The 26,651-nt window shown below is 44.8% G+C and overlaps 1 protein-coding gene across 3 annotated transcripts in view; it reads right to left on the reverse strand.

The window, feature by feature from the left end:
- ABHD5 (abhydrolase domain containing 5, lysophosphatidic acid acyltransferase) overlaps positions 1–26,271 on the reverse strand; it is a 37,986-nt gene extending 11,715 nt beyond the window's left edge. Inside the window, exons 1-4 of one of the 3 annotated variants that reach the window (XM_089306442.1) lie at positions 26,207–26,271; positions 24,977–25,036; positions 11,819–11,904; positions 9,353–9,725 (exon numbers count right to left, since the gene is read on the reverse strand). In XM_089306442.1, coding sequence (XP_089162568.1) covers positions 9,353–9,725; positions 11,819–11,904; positions 24,977–25,036; positions 26,207–26,253 — 566 coding nt within the window. In that variant the 5' untranslated portion in view covers positions 26,254–26,271. The remainder of the gene's footprint in view (positions 1–9,352; positions 9,726–11,818; positions 11,905–24,976; positions 25,037–26,206) is intronic. The other 2 variants (XM_008260224.5, XM_089306443.1) reach the window with 2 other exon arrangements.
- Between the last annotated feature and the right edge of the window lie 380 nt (positions 26,272–26,651).

Here is a 26,651-nt window from a genome sequence, read left to right on the forward strand (position 1 = left end):
AACACCAGTTCATGTAGAAGTAGGACTCAAACCCACTTTTCTCCACCTCAACACACTAACACACGACAACAGGCCATTGGGAACAGGCTCTCTCTCCTAAAAATGTCCTCAGTAACATGACAACTGTAATAGCAAAGGCCAAGCTTACAGAGATGAACTCCAGGCCAGCCCTGACACTATACTCTATAGACTCCACAGTACTGATGAGAGCTACAGAGCAGAACGACAAATCTGTGTGGAGTCATGTGACATATGCCAATTCCATATGCTAAGTGCTCTTAGGTCTCCACAGCATAAAAGGTCTATATGCGAATACTGTCTTATAGTGTACAGGAAAGGGCTGGACATGAGTTGTTTTTTTTGTTATTGTTATTGTTTTTGTTTTTGTTTTTTTTTTTTGATGGCAAAGACTATCTCTCCTATTCAGCCACTTCCTAACTTGCTAGCGATGGTCTATGTGGTGGGAGAAATGAGAGGTGAGCCAGAGGGATGAGGGCAGTTAATGAGATCTCCATCCAGTCAAAAGACTCATGGTAGGAAACAGCTAGGGTCATTCACTACTGATTTACCTCCTAAAGAGAAAAATGCACTCTTCAATAAAATACATTCTATCCTAAAAGATTGCTAAAATTTTGGGACAAATTTGTTAAGGCATCTTTCCCAGTCTCCTCAAGGCTCTTTCTGATCTGCTGACCCAAAGAGGAGAGAACAAAGCAAAACCAAGGAGGAACGTCTCATCTGTCTCTGGAAAAGTAACTGTTTCTGCCTCTGATCTAGGTAAAAATGTCACGTGAACAAATTACGCAAAATATACTTACTAGGGCAGATGCCTGGTTTGTTTCATTGCAAAGGCCCCTGCAATCAGTGGATCCTGTGTCCTCAGAACCTGGCATGGGGCCTGCCCACGGCAGATGCTCAATATTATGCTCTCCCACGTTTCCGTGTGTCCTCATCTGCAGGGACACACACATCTCATAGCACGGCCACAGAGCAGTAAGCACAGGAGCTGGCCCGGCTTGGAATCTTCTGGTCCCCAGATGACATTAGAGCATTAATGGAATTTCTCATCTGATGGTATTTCAAAATGTTTGCAGAAAAATGGAATAAAAATCCAAGTTTAATTTGGTACAAAAATATTTGAAATCCATGCATAGTTTTTTAGTTAATATGCATTTTTTAGTTAATATGCATTCTCCATGAACTCCCACAGAAATTTTGTTTTAGATAACCTCACACATGTATCAAATTCAGAGGCTGGGCCAATGCTGTGGCGTAGCAGGTAAAGCTACTTCCTGTAGTGCCGGCATCCCATATAGGCACCGGTTCAAGTCCCGGCTGCTCCACTTCCAATCCAGCTCTCTGCTATGGTCTGGGGAAGCAGTAGAAGATGGCCCAAGTCTTTGGGTCCCTGCACCCACGTGGGAGACCTGGAAGAAACTCCTGGCTCCTGGCTTCAGATCAGAGCAGCTCCGGCTGTTGCAGCCATCTGGAGAGTGAACCAGTGGATGGAAGACCTCTCTCTCTCTCTCTGCATCTCCTTCTCTCTCTGTGTAACTCTGACTTTCAAATAAATAAGTCTTTTTAAAAAAATTACTGGTGGTAGTTTTTAAATAAGAAAGACCATGCAAAGCACCATGGTTGGTTGCTATATAGTAAATTCAAGGTGGTTGTAACAGGGAAAACAGGAAGACTGCTAAAGCAGAATTTACTCCAGAGAGCCCAAAAAGACAGCTAGAACAGGAGAGCAGAGGGTAACTGAACATTTACTCTGCGGGAAAGCCCAATCACAGGTATGGCTCACAGCTTACTATAACCTTGAACCAGACTGAGTTCCCAGGCTATCATCTCACCTCCTCATCTAGAGAAAACATTATCTCTTCACTTGATAGAAGTTACTTGGTTTTCATGCATATGTAAGTATTATAATTATCGAAACCCCACTCTCTAATATTCCATGGAGGACATCCTGATGGGGCTGTTAGTCCACATACAGGGTAAGGAACCAGAGTACGTGAATCATCCGACTACGCACCTTTGTTAAGAATCAGAGACTGATTTAAACAGGAAAAACAGAACCAGTAGAGCAGGAACAAGAGAACAGCCCAGCAGCTTTGAATCACAAAAAGCTATGCTAGTCATAAGAGTTGGCCTTGAATTTGAAGATGGAGAGCAGATTATAGCCTTAAGGGTAAAGCAGGGAACTTGCACCAACTCACTGGGACTAGATTTCATTTGGTCTAAATGCCAAACCAACCAGAAGTAAGAAAACAAACATACTCAGAACCATCATGTTCAATAGAGTCTGCAGGACCTACATATGGATTAAGGGAAGGAGCAAAAAAAAAAAAAGATCAGAAAGAACGCAAGAGTCAGAGCCCAAAACAGGTGCTGTCAAGATCACCCCCGGGATTTCTTATCGGCTCCAAGCCACTGCAGGGAGAACAGAAAAGGCCCAGGGAACAATGAATTAAACACCTCCAACTTCAGGTCACAGAGAACAGCTTTTCTTCTCAATAGGGGCCAGTAAGAATCGCTCAGTCCCGGTCTGTATAATCAGGAGACAGGGCTGGGCAAGGTTAAGAAGAAAGTATTCAAGGTAAAATCATCTTAAAACATGTCACTAGAGAAGTAAAAAGCAGCTGCAACCTCTTGTATTATAACTTGGAAGAGATCTCTTGGCTAAACTTAAACTGCTCTATACATTTATCATTAGCTATTATTAATGCAGAAAGAGAGAACAAAAACCTAATAAACACTGCACAATTTCACAAGATGCACTACGGGGGAAAGGAGTGATGGAGATCTATCAACAGTTTCCTAGGGTCCTGGGCGAGGTGGGCCTCTAATTCCTGGTGAAGGAGGTCTCATTCTTGGAAGAGACATGAGCAGGGGGAGTACAACTGGCGGGACCATGGGTAGTCTCCTATCAGGTGGAGGAGCCATAACTCCTGCAGGTGGGGTTGCTCTGCCAGCACGCAGGGGTGGCTCCAGCAATGCTGGCAGTAGCAGCAACAGCGACAGCTGCTATAGTGCCTGTTTCCTGTGGAGTCATTACCTGCTGTGATGGCCCCCAACTCCATGGACAGGGTCTGCTAATCCAGCAGAAGCCTGAGGAATGGGGACCCCAGTGGGTCTCCTCTGCCAGCAGCCCCACCACCCCAGGGCCTCCTAGAGCTCCAGCAAGTGGTACCTAAGCAATGCCAGTATTGTGAGATGGCCCCTCAACAGTCACGGACACCAAGTTCTCCCCAGGCAGCAAGACCACACCCAAAACCTGCTTTTCCTCATGCTCTGGTTGTTTCACATCCTGCAGGAGGCACTTGTTCTACAGTCAATGTGCCGCAGCACCTTGTGACTCGTGCCCAGTCACGATGCTGTTCCACCAGATCCAGTGCGCAGAGAACAAGCTCAGGACCCTTCAGAACTAAGGGAAGGCTATCAAGGGGTGGCGGCAAGGTCTCCTACAAACAATGCACGCTGGGCAGGAGCCTCACAAACAGCAGATGGAGCCTGGTATTTGCCTGGACATCAGCTACCTTGAGATTCCCAGTTCTTTAACCATCTCTTGGTGTCTCAACTAAGAATGCCTGTCTCAGGCATTTCCACCTGGAAATCCTGTACAGGTACCTGCTGCTGCCAAGCAGGTATTGGGTAATAAGAAACTCTTGACTGCCCAGTGAGGCTGTCTTCCTACATCTGACTTAGACTTCTACTTCCAGCATGTGTTTTTCTTTTTTTTTTTTTATTTTTAAAGATTGACTGACTGATTTGAAAGGCAGAGCTACAGAGAGGCAGAGGCAGAAAGAGAGAGCTCTTCTACCTGCTGGTTCACTCCCCCAGATGGCCACAACGGCCAGAGTGCGCCAATCCGAAGCCAGGAGCCAGGAGCTTCCCCAGGGTTCCCACCGGGTACAGGGGCCTAACTGCTTTCCCAGGCCATAGCAGAGAGCTGGATGGGAAGTGGAGCAGCCAGGACTAAAACCGGCACCCATATGGGATGCCAGCACTGCAGGTGGCGGCTTTACCTGCTACGCCACGGAGCTGGCCCCATGTGCTGTTCTTTAGTCCATGTTGGATGTAAGCGTTCCCTTGCTTGCTCCATTGTGTCACTGACTGCTCCTGGGGCCGAGGGGTCTCACATCTCCAGCAGCCGCTCAGCTCAAGGACTCACTGCTGCAACTTACCACCGCTGGATACTTCCTATGTTAAAGATTTCTATAATCTCCTTTTCCCTAGTTTACCAAAAATATCCATAAAACAGATGTCTTTGTATGGGATGCTGAGCGGTAGGAGCCAGAAAGAAAGGAAAATTTAAAAACTAAGCACCAAATGAAGAAGGACAATGGCACTGCAGCCATGATAGCCGGTTTGCTCTCCCGTAGGAAGTCAGCTTGACAAAATGGCAGCCCAGGCCGCCTCCTGTGGTGAGGGGCCCGCACGTTAGTCTACTATGCAATGAGAGACGTCATCTCTAATTATCAGACACTGTGGTAAGAGAACTCAGATGAACTAAGGCTGCTTTAAGGGAAGGGGCAGGCGGGCCATGCAACAACTAAGTAGTTGTTCCCAACTGCTCTGCCCACCAGCCACACTGGCCTTCCCAGCCAGCACAGAGCCACTGCAATTTCTGTCCAGCTGCCTAGACTACCCGCCTGCTACACGCTCTTCCCTCTGGGACCTCTTCTCAAGCTGCAGTTCTTAAGGGCACCTTACACCAGGCTGGGTTCTCATCAAAGTTCTCCCAGCATGGCCCACCTCCCCACCACAATCCACTCTTTTCTCTGCAGGAACACTTACACACAGGGACTCTGCTCACCACTGAGTCCTACACACCATGTTAATACCTGGCCCACACCTGATGGATCAGTGAATGCAGGGTATGATGAAACCCAGGGCCATTCCGTAAGATATGATTGATAATATCTATTTTAGAAAGACAGATGCGTCTTAACCGCAAAAATCTGTAGTGTGGGTGGTGCTCAGCTGCCTCTTTGGACATTTTCTTCTTAATGAAAAAAAATGAAAACAAAATGGCCAAAAACACAAGGTCACAACATTACTTAAACACAACCAACTGACTGGGACATGATATTAGAGTATTTCATTCGTCAGGCATATGTCAAGGGGAGACTCAGTCTTTTACATAAAGGGTCACACTGATTATTACTCTGTCATTACTCAGTAACAGAATCCGAGGAAAACATGGGCTCACTGTCACAAGTTAAGCTATGAAATACCTTTCATGGACAGGGCAATTTGCTGCTCCTAGAGACAACCCACTTTCAAATCCTTCCAGCAAAGAGAGAGTCACACAGAAGGCAGGCACAGAAGGGAAGGCAGCAAGCTGAATTTCATGTGGCCTCCAAGTAGCTTTTTCCCTTCCTCACCGCCCTCCCCACCTTCTTTCCCCTGAAATTGAAAGATTTATTTTAATCTATGATAGCATAGCACAAATACTGCTTGGCTCAAAAGGAAACTTGGGGAGACAGAGTGGTTGCTCCACATTTGCTTAGTTGGTCCTCCAGACTGCTCTGAGAACATGGCCTAGAAAACACGTGTGTGCACCACAGAGAAGTTTCTCTGGCTTGGACAGAACTTTCTAGATTGCACAGAGGGCACCCCCAACATCCGTCCTGTCTGCTGGGCAGGACTGCAGCCATGAACAAATACCACACACTAAACCTTACTAACATAAGGCTTGCTCACCCTTGCAGCGATCTGCTTTCTCTTTAGACCTATGAGTCTACAGAACTGTTCTGCTGACCGTAACATCAGACCATCTGTGTAAACTTCTACGAATTTGCTCAATCAGGATCAAGTAGAAGAGATTCCTTTTGGGTAAGAAATTGACAGAAATGAGGAATACTAGTGGTAACCTGAGTACCCGTGGGCAGTTGAGAAGCATGCGCACAGAGCAGATGGTTCACCTTACAGCAAACAAGAGACACTCTTACTCACTTTCCCTTCTCCTGTCCATAAGAGAAGGGCTTCAAGAGCAGCCATGCTGGAAAGCAAGGGAGGAAAACAGCTGGGGGTAAGAGAAGGCCCAGGACATTGTGAACTCCTGCCTTTCCACGCTACGTGCTACACTGGAGTATACCTGGTCAGTAAGCACAGGAAGAAAAAAACCAAACTTTAAAATCTCACTTTTATTTTGTAGCTTTAACATTCTTCTAAATTAACTAAACTTATTGATTCAAATAGCTGGTTAATTTATTTAATTATGCAAAACAAGCATAAATGTTAGAACATTCTCTCCCTCCCCTAACACACAAACAGATCTCTTTATTTCCACCTTGTTTTTATGAGACACACAACTTAAGATGTAAGTTAACTGGCCAAAGACAGAAAACTAAAATCTTTTCTTGTTTACATCTGAAACCCATTTTTCTCCCATAAACAAATTAGAAAGATATAACATAATCATCTCTAATCTCTTGATAATTTTATATAATATATATAGACAATTGATAAAATTGTAAGCCATTTGGCCAGCGCCACAGCTCACTTGGCTAATCCTCCTCCTGCGGCGCCAGCACCCTGGGTTCTAGTCCCGGTTGGGGCACCGGATTCTGTCCCGGTTGCTCCTCTTCCAGTCCAGCTCTCTGCTGTGGCCCGGGAAGGCAGTGGAGGATGGCCCAAGTGCTTGGGCCCTGCACCAGCATGGGAGACCAGGAGGAAGCATCTGGCTCCTGGCTTCAGATTGGCGTAGCGTGCCAGTCGCAGCGCACCAGCCATAGCGGCCATTTAGGGGGTGAACCAATGGAAAAAGGAAGACCTTTCTCTCTGTCTCTCTCTCTCTAACTCTGCCTGTCAAAAAAAAAAAAAAAAAAAAGAAAGAGAAATTGTAAGCCGTAAGGTGAACTTAGCTTACAAATTCCTTTTCCAGTTTATCTATTCAAGAAATGGACACTGTGGCCTACAATGCAGTGCAGCAGGTTAAGCTACAGCTTATGATGAAGGCATCCCTACTGGAGTGCTTATTCAAGTCCTGGGTGCTCCACTTCTGATCCAGCTTCATGCTAATGCACCTATGAAGGCAGCAGAAGATGACCAAAGTAACTGAGTCCCTGCCACCCATGTGGGAGATTCAGATGGAGTTCTTGGCCCAGACCTGGCTGCTGCAGCCATCTGGGAAGTGAACCAGCAGATGGAAGATCTCTCTGGGTCTCTCCTTCTTTCTCTGTTGCTCCACCTTTCAAATAAATAAATAAATCTTTTTTTTTTTTAAAGATTTATTTATTTATTTGAAAGAGTTACACAGAGAGAGAGAGGTCTTCCATCTGCTGGTTCACTCCCCAATTGGCTGCAATGGCCGGAGCTGTGCCAATCCAAAGCCAAGAGCCAGGAGCTTTTTCCAGGTCCCCCACATGGGTGCAGGGGCCCAAGGACTTGGGCCATCTTCCACTGCCTTCCCAGGCCACAGCACAGAGCTGGACTGGAAGAGGAGCAACCAGGACTAGAACCCGGAGCCCATACGGGATGCCAGCATCGCAGGCAGAGGATTAACCAAGTGAGCTACAGCGCTGGCCCCTAAATAAATAAATCATAACAACAAAGAAAATAAATAGATACTGGATATCACAGTGTTCTGAACTAATGGACTGCATTCATGATTGGGATATCTGAAAATCTAGAGAAAGTCACAATGTTGAAATTTACTTGTGTTTAATAATTTGTTTTTTTTTTTTCAATTAAGAATATAGGCATGAGAAGAGTTCAATATTTTGGTGGCAACCAGCTGAATTTATACATGCTAATTATTTCAAGCATTCTTATAACCATCTACTGCTACAACTTAATGGTTCTTGGTCCTGACACAGTGCTCTATAGTTTTATTTCTAGCATTTTCTAAAATGTAGTCAGTCCCACGCAGGGATCACTGGCTCTATCTTAGACACTTCGGAATCCCTAAAGCCCTCCTATCCGAGTTTCACAACTGCAAATGAAAATCTAACCAACTGACCTAATCTGTGGATAGTTATGAAGGGTCAGGATTCCAAGGCTTAAGGTCTAGTCACAGAGTCCCACGTCACCTCTCCAGAGACTAAACAACAGTCAGGCATAATAAGCACCTGACTCACAAAAGACAAACAGAGCCCAGGCCAGTCCCCACCGACAGCCCGACTGTCATTTCCCAGAAAACTCTCCGTGTCCTTTCCACACAGACACAGCTGCCTTGTTTGTCACCAACAGCAGGTCACAAGAAAAAGAGAAAGACCCCAAAATGCCAAGTAAAAGAAAATTTAGGATTCCTTTTGAAAAAATAAGTCTACTGTTGAGCACATATAGGAGGACCATGACCCCTCCAGAAAAATCAGGCATACATGCTTAAGTGCTTAAGTTTCAGATAAAGAATCTTCAGAGGAAAAGGGGCCACTCCAGAAGAAGAAAACATCAGTACACCGAGCTCCTGTTCCACATGTGAAATCCTGCCTGCCTGCCCGTCTCTCTCTCACACTCACACAGAATCATGTAATGGTAGTTATACAAAGAGGCACTCTGGAAATGATCCTTATCCTATACCTCATTCACAGATCCCAATATCAAAATCAGTTACAATTCTGGATAAAAATTATTCCAGTGGAAAAATACATTGGTGACCCAAAAATGCTTATATTCATTTTTTAGTTTCTTTCTAAAACATTAACAAAGAAGTTTTTTTCTTCTTCTTCTTTTTTTTTTTTTTCAAGCACTTACATGTGACCTCCCCCTAGAGGAAGCAACATGAATATTAGGGTATAGTATTAAAGATGGAAGTTAAAAAAAAGAGATGATGCTGAAAGATTTTGAAGCAAATACGCATTAATTTAATGACTCCAAAAAGCTGTTCTACAATGAGAAAGGTTAGAACACAGTATAATCAAAACCCTGGAAAACACACTATGAAGATATATTTTCTGAAGTTTAGAGATAAGAAAACTAAGTTTAGAGGTTAAGTGATTTGCTCTAACTTGCAAAGCTTGCACTAGCACCGGGGTCTTCTGACTTCTAACCTTACTGCTTCCCATTACTGTAATTTAAAAAGGTTAAGGAAAAGCCTGCTAAATTCATAGGTTTAATGATAATAGTAAAAGTTAACAATAACACAATAATTTTTAAATGTGGCTTAAAATTTTGCATTAAATTTTAACCAATTCTAAGGTTAGCAACCTCAAAGTCCTTTTTCAAGTCTACCAATGTGTGCTATGTATTAACTGGAAAATCTGACATTTATTTGAGCTACTTAATTGGCTTGGTTGTGGCGATTTGGCCTGAACAGCCCTTTCAGAGAATGTCGTCCCAAAGGTGAAGTCGAGTGTACACTTAGACACCTCAGTTACAATGCGTCTCTGTGGTCACCATGGCTTACCTTGAGGGATACTTCAGTGAGTAAGCAGCAGCCAAGAATCCACCCAGGTTGTGCCCAAGCAAGATCATTTTGTCCAATCCTAGGGCACATCTCCACTCTTCAATGGATTCCACAAACTGATTCTCCACTTCTTCTGCATCACTGTCAAACCTGGGTCTACTGCTTCGTCCAAAGCCCAACAGGTCAAAAGCGTAGACAGGCCTATCAGTGCAAAGATCTCCAAAATTCAGTACCCAGAGTCCAAGACCTCCTCCAAAACCATGGAGAAGGACAAGCGGAGTCTTATTTGAAATATTATGCGAGAACTTCAGTGTCCATATTTTATTCCCATTAGATATACGAACAGGTTCTTTTTTGTATATGCAGGGGACACCTATGGAAACATAAGAGAGAAATTCTGCTCAGCTTCATGATACTTCTGAGAAGGGGGTATTCTCAGGGACATTGAACACTAACAAGCTAGAGACCATATGGCGTCCAGTCATAGGATCTTAGCCCTTCTTAGGTCAGCCCTTAACAAACATATTTTCTTGCAGCAGGTGATTCTAAATCACTAGGTTTTACATCTAAGTGGGAAGACTTACCTCAGAGAAGACTCAAGTACTTGTGGCCAAGATTGTGGGAAGTCATCTCACCTCCTGCCTTCTTTTCACATCTGTCAATGCGGGCATTACTTACACTCCCAGAACTGGAAAGGAACTTAGTGGCCTCTGAATCCATGATTTTAAGGGTTCTAAGCTTTGCAGATAGTAACAAAAGAAAACCACCCTGAATGTGAGAACATTAGACGGCTTAAGCACTGAAGACTGAACCTGGACTTGGAGGAACCACTTTTATCTAAAAAGCAATCATGAATTTGAGGAGGACTCATGGAATCTGTATTAAACATACAACTGAAATTCTCAGTCACTTCAAAGTTTTGTAGAAACCCAGTGACAGGGTATGGTAGGAACGACTCAGCATGAGGTACCAGGTAACCTGAGTCCAAGTCCTAGAAAATGCAAATAATTATAACTTTACAGACCAAAACTCTTACTTGCCTTTAATGTTCTGAAACTAAATACTTTAAATACTACCCCAAACTGACTAAAGGTGAAATGAAATCTGACACTGATTTACATCACGCTATCAACTGAACAGCTACACTTTAGATATACTCCTTAATTACCTCTGCATGTTCATTTGCAATGAACAAAATACAGGACACAATCAGGAATTTCTGCCCGTTAGCCAAAAAAGAAAATCTCAAATTTTGTAATCCACATAGGGATAGCAAAGAGAAAACCCAACAGTCATTGAGAATGTGAATAGATCCCACGCCTCCCAGGGGAGGGCAACGTCTACCAGTTTAGAAAAGTGGTGATGAGCTTTAGTGCCAAGCATTCTGAGCAATGCTGTCTGCATGACCCCCTAAAGCCCACCTGGAATGCCTACTACAGCGCTCACCCCACCAATCATCACTGCATTCACGTCTGATAATGGAACAGGGACCGATTCTTATTCCTGTTTGCATACCTAGACCCTAGCAGTAGGGAATCAGCAGGGTTAGGGTTGGGTCTGTTCAATGCACAAACTGAGCATCTGGCTTTTTATTTAACTCCTAACAAATATTCTTTTTTTTAAAGATTTATCTATTTGTTTGGAAGGCAGAGCAAGAGAGAGGGACGAGAGAGAGAGGAAAAGATCTTCCATCTGCTGGTCCACATCCCAAATGGCCACAACAGCCAGACTGGACCAAGACAAAGCCAGGAGCCTAGACTTCCACCCCGGTTCCTGTGATCCAAGCACTCAGGCCATCTTCCCCTGCCTCCCTAGGCACATCAGCGGCACGCTGAATGAGAAGTAGAGCAGCCAGGACTCAGGGCAGTGCCATATGGATGCCAGCATCGTGGATGGGAGCTCAACCTTCTGCACCACAACACTGGCACCAAGACCTTTTTTGTTTTGGTAAACCACAATGACAACTCTGCCAATTCTGAGGAGACAAATATTACTCAAGTATATGAAGTAAGTAGAAATTCATTTTCATGTTAATAATTCATGTAAGATGGTTAACTACCCCTTCCTAAGAATATATAACACAATAGTCACTCTTGAATCATTCAAATGAACAAACAAGAAACTGAATTTGTAGAGGATGAGAACTAGAAATGGACAAACATCTGCACACACACACACAAAGTAATCACATCTATGACCCATGCCACTTAATCCAGTCCTATCAATTGTTATCAGCACAATTATCATCCATATTAAGAGTATAACAGGGACCCATGGCCACAGAGTTTGAGAACTCTTCCCCCTACATCTCTACCCTACCACCAATTTGGCACTTGCCAAATTGCCAAAGAAAAGGCCAAATTCTTCTGCCAACAACTAACATCACAGAATCTTATCTCTAGTTTCAAGGCAATGTGATATATTAGACCTATTTCAGTAAACAGCTCAGTTATAAGAAAATCTTACATTTTAGCATTTTCTCTTCAGCTTCTTTAAGGTGTGATGTAGATGTAGGGCACCAGGTGGGAAGCCAACCAGTTAGCCATCCTGACCTAGAACACCAAAAACAGAATGCAAATAAGTGAGTTCTTAGCTCCCAACTACTGCACGCAGGGAAGGCAGTCTATGTGGGTGAATCTACAGGAAGCAAAAGTCACACTGGTGCAGAGGATTAAGTACTGGACTAGAGATATTCAACTTTAGTCTGTGTACCTACAAGTAGATTTCTAAGCCCATTTTACCCTCACAGATAGTCAGATTCCAAATAACCAAGCAGAGGATAAAACTGGCAGAACAAGAACAGACAAAAAGGGCATTCCTCCCATTTCAAGATAGCTTCTTGCAGGGCAGAAATGCAAAAAAGTTAAAGATCATGAATATGGGGCCGGTGTTGTGGCGCAGCAAGTAAAGCCTGTGCACAGGATGTCAGCATCCTGTATCTAAGCGCCAGTTCAAGTCCTCGCTGCTCCGCTTCCAATCCAGCTTCCTGCTAATGTGCCTGGAAAAGAAGATGGCCCACACACTTGGGCCCCTGCACCCAGGCAGGAAACTCAGATGGAGTTCCTGGCTTCTGGCTTCAGCTTCACCCAGGCCTGGCTGTTGTAGCTGTTTGGGGAGTGAACCAGTAGACGAAAGGTTTCTCTTTGTGTGTGCATGTGTGTCTGTCTCTCTCTGTCACTCTGCTTTTCAAATCAATGAGGTTCATTTGAATGGTAGGTTCACAATGAGTCAAAAAAGTTACCTGCAGCAGGGGCTGAGAGGAGATAAATTCCATGAGGGGTAGTAACAGCCCACGAGTATCAGCACAAGGAGCTGGCCTGTGTACTATCTGTATAGGCTGAACTGGCTAACTGATAATAGGAAAACAAAAAGCTGTGGGTTCCAGCCAACGGGGATGAAAGAAATGACCCAGGCATCTGTTACAATACAGCCAAACAAGGAGAACAAGGAAGTAGGTCTGTGGCAGCACGTGAGGAAAGGTACGTGGAGTTTGGGACTGATAGGCTTTGTAAGTAGCCGGTCAAGGACAGCGTGAGACCTGGCCTGGCAGCCGCAGACCAGAAGCTTACTATGATAGCCTGAGATGATGACAAATCAGCCAGGGCTCGGCACCTGTGCTATTCTTTATAGTGAGGACTTTCTGACAGAAGAACAATGAATGAGGAGAGCAAAAGTGACCAACAACTACAGATTCCAGATGAGAGCTATGGGACTGAAGCAAAGAACTGGCAATAGGGAGACACACAAAACACACTTAAATGCCAAACATGTGCATTTGGCAACTGGTAGCATGTAAAGGAAGTATAGTGTAGTAAGGATTCCCCGGCTTCTGTCTGAACACATGAGTAACAATGGGTGTGAGTGGAAAAGGCTAAGTTCTAGAAGGGCTGATCCAATATCCAGCTTTTTCTAAGCTTTGTAGGCTCAGCAGACAACATTTGCTCTCCATAGATATTCTCCAGCTATTCTGTGTAATAGGTGCTCATTAAAAAATGGTTGCTGAATGATTAAGTCACTCACAGTCCCGGGCACTCCTAGTCCGAGTTACCTCCACTTCACAGATGTGCAATACCGAAAATCAGAAACATTAAACACCAAGACCAATGTTAAGTAGTCAGGAAGCAAGCAAGTGACACAAGCAGAGATTTGAATTCTGGGTAACTTCAAAGTCCCGTTTCTCAGGTAACTATCTTCCTTAAAACTAAGCACTACTGCCGGCGCCGCGGCTCACTAGGCTAATCCTCCGCCTAGCGGCGCCGGCACACCAGGTTCTAGTCCCGGTCGGGGCGCCGGATTCTGTCCCGGTTGCCCCTCTTCCAGGCCAGCTCTCTGCTGTGGCCAGGGAGTGCAGTGGAGGATGGCCCAGGTGCTTGGGCCCTGCACCCCATGGGAGACCAGGAAAAGCACCTGGCTCCTGGCTCCTGCCATCGGATCAGCACGGTGCGCCGGCCGCAGCGCGCTGGCCGCGGCGGCAATTGGAGAGTGAACCAACGGCAAAGGAAGACCTTTCTCTCTGTCTCTCTCTCACTGTCCACTCTGCCTGTCAAAAAAAAAAAAAAAAAAAAAAAAAAAAAACACTAAGCATTACTGGGGCCAGTGCTGTGGTATAGTGGGCCCATGGGGTGCTAGTTCATGTCTCGGCTGCTCTTCTTCTGACCCAGCTCTCTGTTATAGACTGGAAAGCAGTGGAGGATGGCCCAAGTGCTTGGGCCCCTGCACCAGTGTTGGAGACCTGGAAGAAGCTCCTGGCTCCTGGCTTCAGATCAGCCTAGCTCCAACTGTTGCGGTTGTTTAGGGAGTGAACCAATGGATGGAAGACCTTTCTCTATCTCCCTCTCTCTGCCTATAACTATACCTCGCAAATAAAATATTTAAAACAAAATTAAGTATTCCTTAGAGCTGCACCCAATCCATGCACAGACAGCCTCACCCTATCTTTCCTTTCACACGCCATACTTGTCTACTACCTCACAGTTCTCAAAACTCCAACCTATTAATGCGTCTACGGCCTTGCCTCATCTTTTCTGAGCTAGCCTCCCTGACCCTGATGGCTATCGCAGAGGTCTGACTCATCCACAGATACGGTTACTACTGATGTGATAACTTGCTTACATATTTATCTCCCCTACTGTAAGCAAGCTGAAAGCTAAACTCACGCTATAAGTCATCCTTCTATCCCCAGTGCCAAACACACTGACTGGCTGGTGATCATGTGAGGGCCTGACAACTGTGAACTGAAGACCTTGGTTACAGAAACTCCAGAGCAACAAGAAACCAGACGGGCTTCCCCCTACAGACAGAGGGCACTTACAGTCGCAGGTTCTTTAACAGAACATAGCACAGGGCAAGGGCCTGAGCCAAGCCAAAACAAACATGAAAATATCAATGCAAAGAGGAGAATTAAGAAAGAAGTAATGAATAGTATGAACAAAATCTGTGGAAAAAAATAAAAATTAAAAAGTTTATTTTGGGGCAAAAAAAATTTATAATACATAGTTCTTTCATAACATACATTTTCCATAATTTTTGAACACCACTCATATAGTAAAATGATCAGAAATAATTACCTAATGCCTAACTTTTATTCATATAAAGAAGTCATTCCTTCTTTAATAGTCAATGTTCTCGTCCCTTTGTCTTTAAACATAAGAGTTCAAGATACACAAGTAAATGATCATACCAGCCACTTAAGACCATCCTTAAAGAACTGAGAGTCCTGAGAATTTCATCACATTAATTCAGCCCTTTAAACATTATGAACAGGATTAGGAAACAGAAGTCAGAAGGAGCCGAATCAGGACTGTAAGTTTAGTAGCCTAACATGTGTATGCATTAGATAAAAGATAGGCCCCTGTAATCAGATGCATTTGGTAAGGTTTTCACAGCACACAGCTATATTGTTGAGCTACTGTGTGAAGGAATATCTGAAGACACCTAATAGCCTGCATTATACTGAGGTTCTACTCTCAGGTTCTCTGCTGCTAGTTTCAAACCTTGTACATTCCCAAGATGAAAAGACCCTGGGGACGGTATTGTGGTGCAGTGGGTAAAGCTGCCACCAGCATTCCATACGAGTGCCAATCTGAGTCCCAGCTACTTCACTTCCAATTCAGCTCCTTGTGAATGGGGTTTCAGGCTCTTGGGTTGGACCTCACCTAGTCCCCAATGTAGCCATTTGGGGAGTGAACTAGTGAACCAGCAGAAGTTCTCAATTTCTATCTTTCTCTCTCTCTCACCCCCTCCCTCCCTCCTTCCAATTCTGCCTTTCAGATAAATAAAATAAATTTTAAAGAAAGACTTCTAGGCATTCCTCACAAATATGAGGGGACTTCATAACCTTCATGGAAAAATGCAACTAAAAGATAAAAAACAAGACTATTTCTTAACACATACTAGCTCCAGTTCAAGATACACAAGTAAGCGATCATACCAGTCACTTAAGACCATCCTTAAAGAACTGAGAGTCCTGAGAATTTCTTCACATTAATTCAGCCCTTTAAACATTATGAACAGGATTAGGGAAAAGAAAGAAGTCAGAAGGAGCCGCATCAGGGCTGTAAGGTGGACACCTGACGACTGCCCATGGAAACTCAAAATTCCCCATGCTTCCTAAGAGGAATGAGCAGCAGCACTGTCAAGCAAAGTATCCTGGGCATTTTTCTGCTAAGCTCTGGCTAATTTTCTCAAAACGCTCTCATAATATGCAGATATTATTATTCTTTGGCTCTCCAGAAAGTCAACAAGCAAAATGTTTTCAGCATCCCAAAGAACTGCAGCCATGACCTTTGCTCTTGACCAGTTCACTTTGCTTTGACTCAGCCACTTTGACCTCTTGATAGCCATTGCTTTGCTTGTTGTTTGTCTTCAAGATTGTACTGGCAAAGCCACGTCTTGCTGCAATTCTACAAAGAAATGCTCAGGATGTTGCTCTCACTGTTTTAAAATTTCCATTGAAAGCTCTGTTCTTGGCAGCTGACCTAGGTGCAATGGTTTTGGCACACATTGAGCATAAAATCTGCTTTAATTTCTCAGTGAGAACTGTATAATCTGAACAAGCTGAGATATCTCTGGTGTTGGCTACTAGAAAGGGAGAAGGACTGAGAGTGGGAGGGAAGGAGGCAGGGAGGAAGGGAGTATCACTATGTTCTTAGAACTGTATCTACAAAGCACACTGAATCTGTTAAAACTTAACTAAAAATTAAAAGCAAAAAAAAAAGTTTCTGCTGTTAATCTTTTGTCCTCTTCAAGCAGAACACAAACAAGACTAATTTCTTTTTCCTCACAAACTGATGCAGATGGTCTGCTACTGTGGGCTTCATTTTCAACATCATCTTGTCCTTTCCTAAAGTGAGTTGTCCTAAAGTTTGTGAACTGCTGATTTCTTTGGGGTACTGACCCCATCAATCGTTTGTGAAGCATCAACCCAAGCTTCACCATCAATTTCACATTTGTTCTTGCTTCAATTCATGTTGCTTTCACAGGGGTTCTTTTCAAACTGAACACTTATCCTTCTTAGTACCTGAAACTGGAATCCTGTTTTGACATGTTATAACAAGTTAATAGGAGTTTATTTTCAAATAGTACAAAAAATCGCTGAGGTGCACACAGAGCTTTTTATAATACACATTTTCCATGAACTTTCTGATGACCTCTCAGGTATCTTATTATCAAGTTAAAAACACAACAAAATATTACTCATATTAGTATTATCTGTATATAAACTTATTTACAAATGACTCAAGGCTTCGGCAGTAAAGTTTTCAATTCATTTAATGATTTTTCACTTTTTTAAAAAAATGATTAGCAATCTATTGAAATAAAAGAATCTCAAGGCCGGCGCCGCGGCTCAATAGGCTAATCCTCCACCTAGAGGCGCCGGTACACAGGGTTCTAGTTCCAGTCAGGGCGCCGGATTCTGTCCCGGTTGCTCCTCTTCCAGGCCAGCTCTCTGCTATGGCCTGGGAGTGCAGTGGAGGATGGCCCAAGTTATTGGGCCCTGCACCCACATGGGAGACCAGGAGAAGCACCTGGCTCCTGCCTTCAGATCAGCGCAGTGCGCCAGCCGCAGCACGCTGGCCTCGGCAGCCATTGGAGGGTGAACCAACAGCAAAGGAAGACCTTTCTCTCTGTCTTTCTCTCTCACTATCCACTCTGCCTGTCAAAAAAAAAAAAAAAAAAAACACCTCAAGATCTTAAGAGTTTAAAAAAACTATCATTAAGCTAAAGCTCTTCTGTACTTCATCAAATGTCTAAACATAAAAACGTGAATACCAGCAGGAATTTATTACGACTCAGTATCATCAATTTTCTTAGATAAAATCCCTCAAATCATAGCACAATTCCTTGCCAGACAGAAGCAGAGGTCAGTTAAAAAAAAAAAAAAAGAAAGAAAGAAAGAAACTGAACTATAAACTACTATTGCTCCACTGACTTCAGAGCCAAGCTGGAGCAAGGAAAATGCAAATGCAATCTTTCTTTTTTTTGCTCTTTAAAAATATACTATATTCAAAAATTAATTTATACTTCAAATAACTAGGATATGCAAGGTAGTTTAAAAAGTTACATATCAGCCTATAACACAGGAATTACATTTACCTCTACCAATTTACTACTCAACATAAAAACAACATTCAAAAGCTAGGATTGTCTATCCATGGATTTTGCCTCCTGCTGACAAATTCAACTCAAAGTTAGCAAAGTCTACCACATTACATTAAAAACTGGGGCTACTCAACCACAGTAAGAGATATCAACTCTCTTCAGATTTTCATACCAGCTTTTTCATCAAAACATAAAACCTAATATTTTAAAATGGTTTTTTTCTAAAGTATCTTTATACTGAAATCTGTAGTCATCAAAACATAGCAATTTAATTAAACTATAAAGGACAGTTTTCCCCTAAGCACCAATAATGGTTTTGTCTAGTTTCACTTTAACCAGATGATAAAGTGTTTTACAGTAACTATCTTCTACTTTCCTAGAGATTCCCTACAGAATTGGGTACTACACATATAATAGGGTCAAAGGAATATTTCCAAAGAGTGAAAAGCAAAGGTCTATTTTTTCCATCCTTAAGTTGGCTGCCTTTTGTTCAACAATCCCCATATCTTATCTTGCCACCTGTACTCCTTCAACTCTTTAAAACGCTCCCATCTAACCCTGTCTTTGGGGTGAACCAAACTCACCTTCAAAGAGACATTCTGCCCCTTCCCATAGATTGCCTATGCTATCCAGTCTTTCCTGGTATTCCTAGGCTTAGTATACGGAACACTGGAACTACAGACATTGAGAGCAGAATTAAAGACACAAAAATAATGCTTGTCAGATACTCAGCCATTCTCAAGTCACAAAATTCAAGGTAAAAACTAAACTTACATGACCCAGTCATAATTTGATAAACTACATACAGGACTGCCTCCTCATAGCTTCAGAAAATAAAGGGAAAAGCAAAATTTAACTTCTCTATTTTATTTGAGCAGATTAGCAATAAACACTATCATTCATTGCTGAGGCCCTAACTGCAGAAGAGACTAATGCCATTTACCATGACCCTAACTTTCCAAAAGTCTACATTTTTTAAAAAAAGATTTATTTATTTATTTGAAAGAGAGTTACATAGAGAGAGGAGAGGCAGAGAGAAAGAGAGATCTTCCATCCGATGGTTCTCTCCCCAACTGGCCGCAATGGCCAGAGCTGTGCCGATCCAAAGCCAGGAGCCAGGAGCTTCCTCTGGGTCTCCCACGTGGGTGCAGGGGCCCACGGGCTTGGGCCATCTTCCACTGCCTTCCCAGGCCATAGCAGAGAGCTGGATCGGAAGTGGAGCAGCCGGGTATCGAACCAGTGCCCATATGGGATGCCGGCACTTCAGGTCAGGGCGTTAACCTACTGCACCACAGTGCCGGCCCCCAAAAGTCTACAATTCTAACCCCAGGAAACTTTAGCAATGTGTACCAAAACAAAAACAAACAGATCTCTTGCTTTATAACTACTGTACACGAAAACTTAAATCATTTTAGTGAACAGACCTCTGAATAAGAGAAACCTTAAAAGACCGCACTAGGGGCCGGCACTGTGGCTTAGAGAGCAAAGCTGTCATGTGCAACAGTAGCATCCCATATGGGTGCTTGTTCTATTCCCAGCTGCTCCACTTCTGATCCAGCTCCCCATTAACCCACCTAGGAAATCAGCGGAAGATGGCCCAAGTACTTGGGCCCCTACCACCTACATGGGAGACTCGGATGAAGCTTCTGGCTTCAGCCTAGCCCTTGGTGCCATCTAGGGAGTCAACCAGAGGATGGAAGATCAATCACTCTCTCTCTCTACTTCTTTCAAATAAATAAATCTTTAAATTAAAAAAAAAAAAAAAGAGCACACCAGAGGTGGCAGGTGGCATAAAGGAAACCCAAGTAACATGTGCTTAGCATTGTAATATTAATAGTCTATTTACTTAAGAATCTGATTTTTTTTAACGATTAATTTTATTTATTTGAAAGGCAGAGTTGAAGGGGGAGGGATCTTCCACCCACTGGTTCACTCCCCAAATGGCCACAAGGGCTAGAGCTGGGCTAGGCCAAAGGCTGGAGCCAGGAGCTTCTTCCTGGTTTTCCACAGGGGTGCAAGGGCCCACGGACTTGGGCCATTCTTGGCTGATTTCCCAGGCACGTAAACAGGAAGCTGGATGGGAAGTAGAGCAGCCAGGACTCAAACTGCTGGCCATTTGGGATGCCAGTGTTGCAGGCAACAGCTTAACCCACTATACCACAATGCAGGCCCATAAGAATCTGATTTTAAGTATCTTGAGTTTGGGTATTTCCCCCCTAGACTGTATACCTAATCTTTTTTCTTTTAAAGGCCATCATCAACATTTACTTATAACCCATGCCAGCAACATTTAAATTTCCTGGGAGTCCTTGTTTTGTTCTATAGTATTACTAAACCAGAATTGCACAATCTATAAATATTGTGAAACCGGGAAACAAGTTTCATAGTATTCTGAAGAAAATGTACAGAAGTCCGGACAATTTCCACACACTTTTGGCTACTTAAAATAACATTTCTAATTAGGTTATAAGTAAAGAGGATTTGATTATATTACAATTTTGTTTAAAATGGACTCATCCACATACTGATACGGTTAAAAGAAAAATCATGTTTTACTGTACTCTATAAACTAATGTAGACAAAGTGTTCTCATTTAGAGAAATTATGAGGTTTTGATTCTTATTATAATATACACATTAATTAGAGGTATGAATGCATGCATGTGCCTCTGAAGTAATTCCTCAACAAGTGAATGACTGAAAATTCCCAGTTGGAAATTGTAAAATCTGGGCAACTAAAGGCTTTTTTGGGAACTGACTTCCTAAATCCTGTTCTTGAGAAAACAAGACTATGTCTTGGGGTTGGCACTGTTGCCCACTGGGTTAACACCCTGGCCTGAAGCGCCAGCATCCCATATGGGCGCCGGTTCGAGACCCGGCTGCTCCACTTCAGATCCTGCTCTCTGCTGTGGCCTGGGAAAGCAGTAGAAGATGGCCCAAGTGCTTGACCGCTGCACACCTGTGGGAGACTTGGAAGAAGCTCCTGGCTCCTGGCTTCGGATTGGTGGAGCTCCGGCCATTGCAGCCAATTGGGGAGTGAACCAGGGGGATGGAAGACCCCTCTCTCTCTCTCTCTCTCTCTCTCTCTCTGCCTCTCCTCTCTCTGTGTAACTCAGCTTTTCAAACAAATACAGGCAGAGCAGACAGTGATAGAGAGAGACAGAGAGAAAGGTCTTCCTTCCTCCATTGGTTCATTCCCCAAATGGCCGCTGTGGCCGGCGCGCTGCACTGATCCAAAGCCAGGAGCCAGGTGCTTCTCCTAGTCTCCCATGCGGGTGCAGGGCCCAAGCACTTGGGCCATCCTCCACTGCACTCCAGGGCCACAGCAGAGAGCTGGCCTGGAAGAGGGGCAACTGGGACAGAATCTGGCTCCCCGACCGGGACTAGAACCCCGGGTGCTGGCGCCACAGGTTGAGGATTAGCCTATTGAGCTACGGCGCCGGCCAATAAATCTTTAAAAAAAAAAGACTATATCTCAAATAATTACAATTTAAATAGCTAACATGCCATTTCTTTTGGATAAATCATACTTTTATGACAAGTTATCACTGACCATGAGATCTATGACAACACAGGCCCACTAATACATTTTAAAATGTTAATTAACAGTCTTTTAACCCCGCCTCCCCCCACTTCTAACCTATAACTTTAAAGACTCAGAAAAGGAAAATCATTGCTTTAAGACAAGCCATGGTGCTGGCAATATTTCCCCCAATTATTTCCTACTGCACTGTAAACAAACACTCTGGAAACATACTTGAAGTACATGTGTACCTTTAGGCTGCCCTTGCTTTGTTACGCAGACCCACATTTCTTTGTGTTTTTCTTTGTGTCAGTTGTAAAACAAATTCCACCACTAGCTGATGAAGACAATAAAACTAAAAACACATGGTCTCAAATGAAATATTTTTAATAAAATCACATTTTTTTATAAAACACAATCAAGGGTGGGGAATTACAGAACAATGATATTAGACTAAAAACTGTACCAATTAGTCAAAGCTATTTTTAAACGAATATAATATTTCAGAAAAGATTTTAAGTAATATAGGTCAAATCTTTAAAGCCTCATTTAGAGACATCTATCACCCTAAAATGTATAATTCAGGTTTTTTTTTTTTTAATTAAGTGGACCAGTCCTGGGACTTTGGAATCTTTTGTTAAGTTCTTTGTCACAGGACTGAATTCTGCGTCTGCTGGCCTGTGATTGGCATTTTGGACAGCAGGCAAAAACAGTGAGTTCATCCAGGGTCAAGAAAAACAATCCTATTCCCAATCTCTGCAGTACAATGTAGTTCATGATCCTAACTGGTGTCCTTTTCAACACAGCTGCAAAATGTACCCAGTGTCGTCAAAGCTCACAGAAACATGGATTATGAAAAAACTATGCACTGGTTTCAAAATTTTTTTCATCAAAATAACCTTTCAATTTCACAAATTTTCCATAGTACTCTCATATAATCAACTACTGGATTTTTGATCCTTATGTTTTGCATCAGCATAAATTTATACAGACATCTGAATAAGACAAAAGCCTTGTCCACACTGAGCCGACCAAGCCAATATAGAACTATATGGTGAAATACTGATGTACGCACCACAGAGAAAGTTTAGAGAACTACTATGCACCTTTAGAGAAGGGAGATCACCATCTGTCTTAAGTTAGAGAAAACAACATAAGCCAAGTCATACCAGAGGTGAGCAAGGAACTTGTTGAGGAACCAAGCGAGATACAGCTTGGCTCAGGTTAGAGTGCTCAGGGATGAATTAAGACTCCAAAGCCTGGGGTCGGCGCCATGGCTCACTTGGTTAATCCTCCGCCTGCGGCACCGGCATCCCATATGGGCGCCGGGCTCTAGTCCCAGTTGCTCCTCTTCCAGTCCAGCTCTGTGCTGTGGCCTGGGAAGGCAGTGGAGGATGGCCCAAGTGTCTGGGCCCTGCACCCGCATGGGAGACCAGGATAAGTACCTGACTCCTGGCTTCGGATTGACGCAGCGCCGGCCGTAGTGGCCATTTGGGGAATGAACCAACGGAGGAAGGAAGACCTTTCATTCTGTTTATAACTCTACCTGTCAAAAAGACTCCAAAGCCTAATGGGAGTCACACTGCTACAAAGGGCTTTGAAGTCAGACTACTGACATACCATAAGGCCACTGTGTGTGAGGACACTGCGTGTAGCTGTGCTGTAAACCAGGCTGTGCCTCCTGGAAATGTCAAACAACTGATGAACTGAGCTATGGCTGAAGGCGTGTTATCCATGTTGCCAGAACCCAGGGGTGGAACTATGGAAGGGGAACCAGGGTGGCTCCCAGCTCAAAGTGGGCATGGAAAGGAGTCCTCGGCTTAGAGTCTGCTGAACTTAGTAACACATCTGGTATTCGGGGCAATAAAATTGTGAGGGTTGTGAAAAGGTGACCGCACAGTTGTGACTCTGGATGACAAAAAGGTTAACTGCCCTGATAAAAACAGAAAAATCCAGCGGAAGAGCTGAGCTTTTTGTGCTGTTTACTTTGCTGGAGGGAAGGCCCAAGGCAGCTGCTAGACGCGTGAAGTTTGAGGAATCAGGTGCAAACACACCTGACAAACAGAAGCATCACCGTGTACAGAAGAGATTCGGAAAGCAAACGAGATCTCAGTCCCGTTCACAGACAAGCAGTTCAAGGAGTGTGAATAACAACACAACAAAACCAAGGACGAAGTGCTATACTCAGAAACAGGAAAAGAAGAGAATCTAATAAAAGTGACTCTTTGTCTAAGGTAAGAAGGAAAACTGAAGGGCTGGAATGTCCAATAAAAGTTTCAAAAAGGAAGCCGCTATCATTACAGTATCTAACACTGAACAGGACCCAGGAAAGTTAAGTACTGAGAAAAACAAAAGGCCAGTGGGGTACAGCACTGAAATTTTGTAAAAATTTTGTTTAACAAGTCAGGTTTTAAGAAGGCAAGGGTTTCAGAAGGGGAGGAGGAAGGAAGATAAAGATCTTGATTTAAAAAAAAAGAGAGAGAGAGAATCCTTTATACCTTATTTGTAGCACCTGATGGTTTCTTTGGTATAAATACCATGGCCAATTTCAAGCTGCCAAAGGTTGAAAAAAATTACTGAAAATTTTAACAATGGCTTTCTGGTACAAATCAACTCCAGCTCACTACCTCTTCTTTTGTCTACCCTGCAAATGAGCAATTCTGTGACAATTTCCCTTTAAACTCAACTGGAAAGGAGTCCTCAGAGTCTGCTGAACTTAGTAACACATCTGGTATTCTGGGCAATAAAATTGTGAGGGTTGTGAAAAGGTGACAGCACAGTTGTGACTCTGGATGACAAAAATGTCTTCACCATTTTCTAGGATAAGCTTACAACAATTCACAGAAGTCTAAACTATTCTGGTTACATTTAGCAACTCTAGGAACTTGGATGTTGAAAGTCAAACGCTCCCTGGAATGCCCATCTTCACTATGAGCCACAAGGGAATACACCAGAATTATATGCTGCAAATAACTGTTTTACAGTTGTTCCCTTTGCTAACATCACATCCCCATCTAAACCCAAAATGTCTTAAGGACGGGGAACTTGATTCAAAACAAGAGCCGAACATCTGTGTTCTAATCCAAATGAGAGGCTGCAGAAATATGGGGGAAATGCCTCGGCCTGAATTCAGACAGCCATAGGACTCCAATCCAGCCAGCGCCACGACTTGGGAAGCAGTTCCAACTGCAAAATGGGAACAGAGTATCCGGGGCACAAGCTGCCCCTTAGGTTCAACATGGAAATGTCTGGGCAGCATCCAGCAGGGGCTGGAGCTTAGTCTTCCCTGTCTGCCTGTGGGACAGTTCAGGAGGCCATAACCAGTATGGACACCGGACCCTGCTCAAGTGCACAGCCACCACCACCGGGGAGGCCCACCTCTGTCTAGGGACAGCTGGTTACATGCTAATGATTTTGCACAATCTGCCTCCAGTGACCTGCAACCGTCACCCAAAGCCATAAACCCCGTTCCCAGTGATATCCTGGACGCCCAACACTCACAACAACATGGAGACCAAAGAGTTCCCCTCGAAGCACTCTTCTGGAAAGAGCCAACGCCGTCTTTGACAAACCAGATGGGAACACAAGTTACCACGAAGGCTCCTGCTCGCATCTAGGCCACACTCAGCATCCCACCCGCAGTGAACAAGGCAGTGACCCACAAACCAAAACAACGGACCCATTCACCATAAAACAAAACTCAGAGGAAGACCCTGGCGACTGACCATTCATAAGCCTCCCCACGTCTTTCCAAATATCCCTGTCTTCGCTGTTCCTACCATGCATCCTATCAGGTCAGGCTGCCTATGCAAGCTGCTTCTTCAAACATCTGAAGCCGAAGTGCTGTCTACATATGAAACACGCACGGGGGCGGGGGGGGGGGGGTCCACACTTCCCCCCTCCCCTAATATACACGAGCAGCCTTGGCAAACAAGGCAAGGACCTTCACAGCCATTTAACTTTTCCACTAACGCTTCCTGCTAACAAGTGCTTGGAGTTAATCCCAACTCAGGACCTACCCTCAACTTTCACAGTTTCACGTACCCGTCGTCCTCTCCAGACAGAACCACAACAGGGGCACAAAATAAGTTAATTAATTAAATAAATAAAATTTTAAGAAAGGCAAGGCGGAGCTGGGAGGCTGATCTACTTCTGAAAGATCAATGATCCCTTCTGAGCTGGTTATCCGCTCCCAAGTGTCAACTTTCTATCAGTCCGCGCCGCCCGTACGCCGAGCCAGGCGCCCACTCCCCACCGAGCCCCTAGCCCTCCACCCCGGCCCCAGGGCACTTTCGGAGGCTGGACAGAGACAGCGCCCACTAACGCCCCCAGCTCCTCCGAGGCGGGCCAAGCGCCTCGGCCATTTCCGGGCCACCCAGTCAGGTGCGGGGTCACCGGGGCACACCCGGGGTTCCCCGGGGCGGAGGGCCAGCGCGGGTGTGGACGTCGCGGTCACCTCGCCGCCAGCCCCTCGGGGCGGCTTTACCCAACCGCACGAGGGCAGCCCCCCGGTGTGGGCGGCCCAGGCGGCCGCAGACAAGCCCGGCGCTTGAAGGTGCCCGCGCGGGGCTTCTCCTCCCGGCTCGCGGGCTCGCGTCGGGCAGCGGCCAGACGTCGCCAAGCGCTTCTCGGTGCTGCCCACTGGGCCGGGCCCCTGCCCGTGCGGAGGACGCGCGCTGGGGACCCACGCAGCCCCACACTCCACACCCTCCGTTCCCCAGCCGCATTCACCTCTCGCCGGTGTCCGCCGAGTCCACCTCCTCCTCCTCCGACGCCATGGCCGCCGCTGCGCAAGCGCCGGACAGCGTCTCCAAGCCGGCTGACAAGCCGACTGGGCCGCCCAGGGCCGCCGCCGCCGCCCTTAATGCTGCGCCGACTGCGCATGCGTCGGCTGTCCACCGGCAGCTGCGGGCGGTGCCACAGCGCGCTTGCGCGAGCCGGGGCCGCTCCGCCAGCTGCGCATGCGTCCTCGCGCCGGGAGCGCTGCTGTACGGCCGCCGGGCGAGGCAGGCAGGCTAGTGGACCTGTTGATACTGGCTCTGCCGAATTAGCTAGTAAGGTAACTTCGTATAATGACTGTGTTGATGCATCACCCCTCTGGCCTTGCCTGTCAGGTGCTGGACGCTGAGAGCCAAGGAGCGACCTAGTCCCTGGGAGAACCTACATAGATTTTCTC

This window comes from Oryctolagus cuniculus, chromosome 10 (genome assembly GCF_051225735.1).
Source record: "Oryctolagus cuniculus isolate XC-2025 breed Fujian yellow rabbit chromosome 10, ASM5122573v1, whole genome shotgun sequence".
Classification (NCBI taxonomy): domain Eukaryota; kingdom Metazoa; phylum Chordata; class Mammalia; order Lagomorpha; family Leporidae; genus Oryctolagus; species Oryctolagus cuniculus.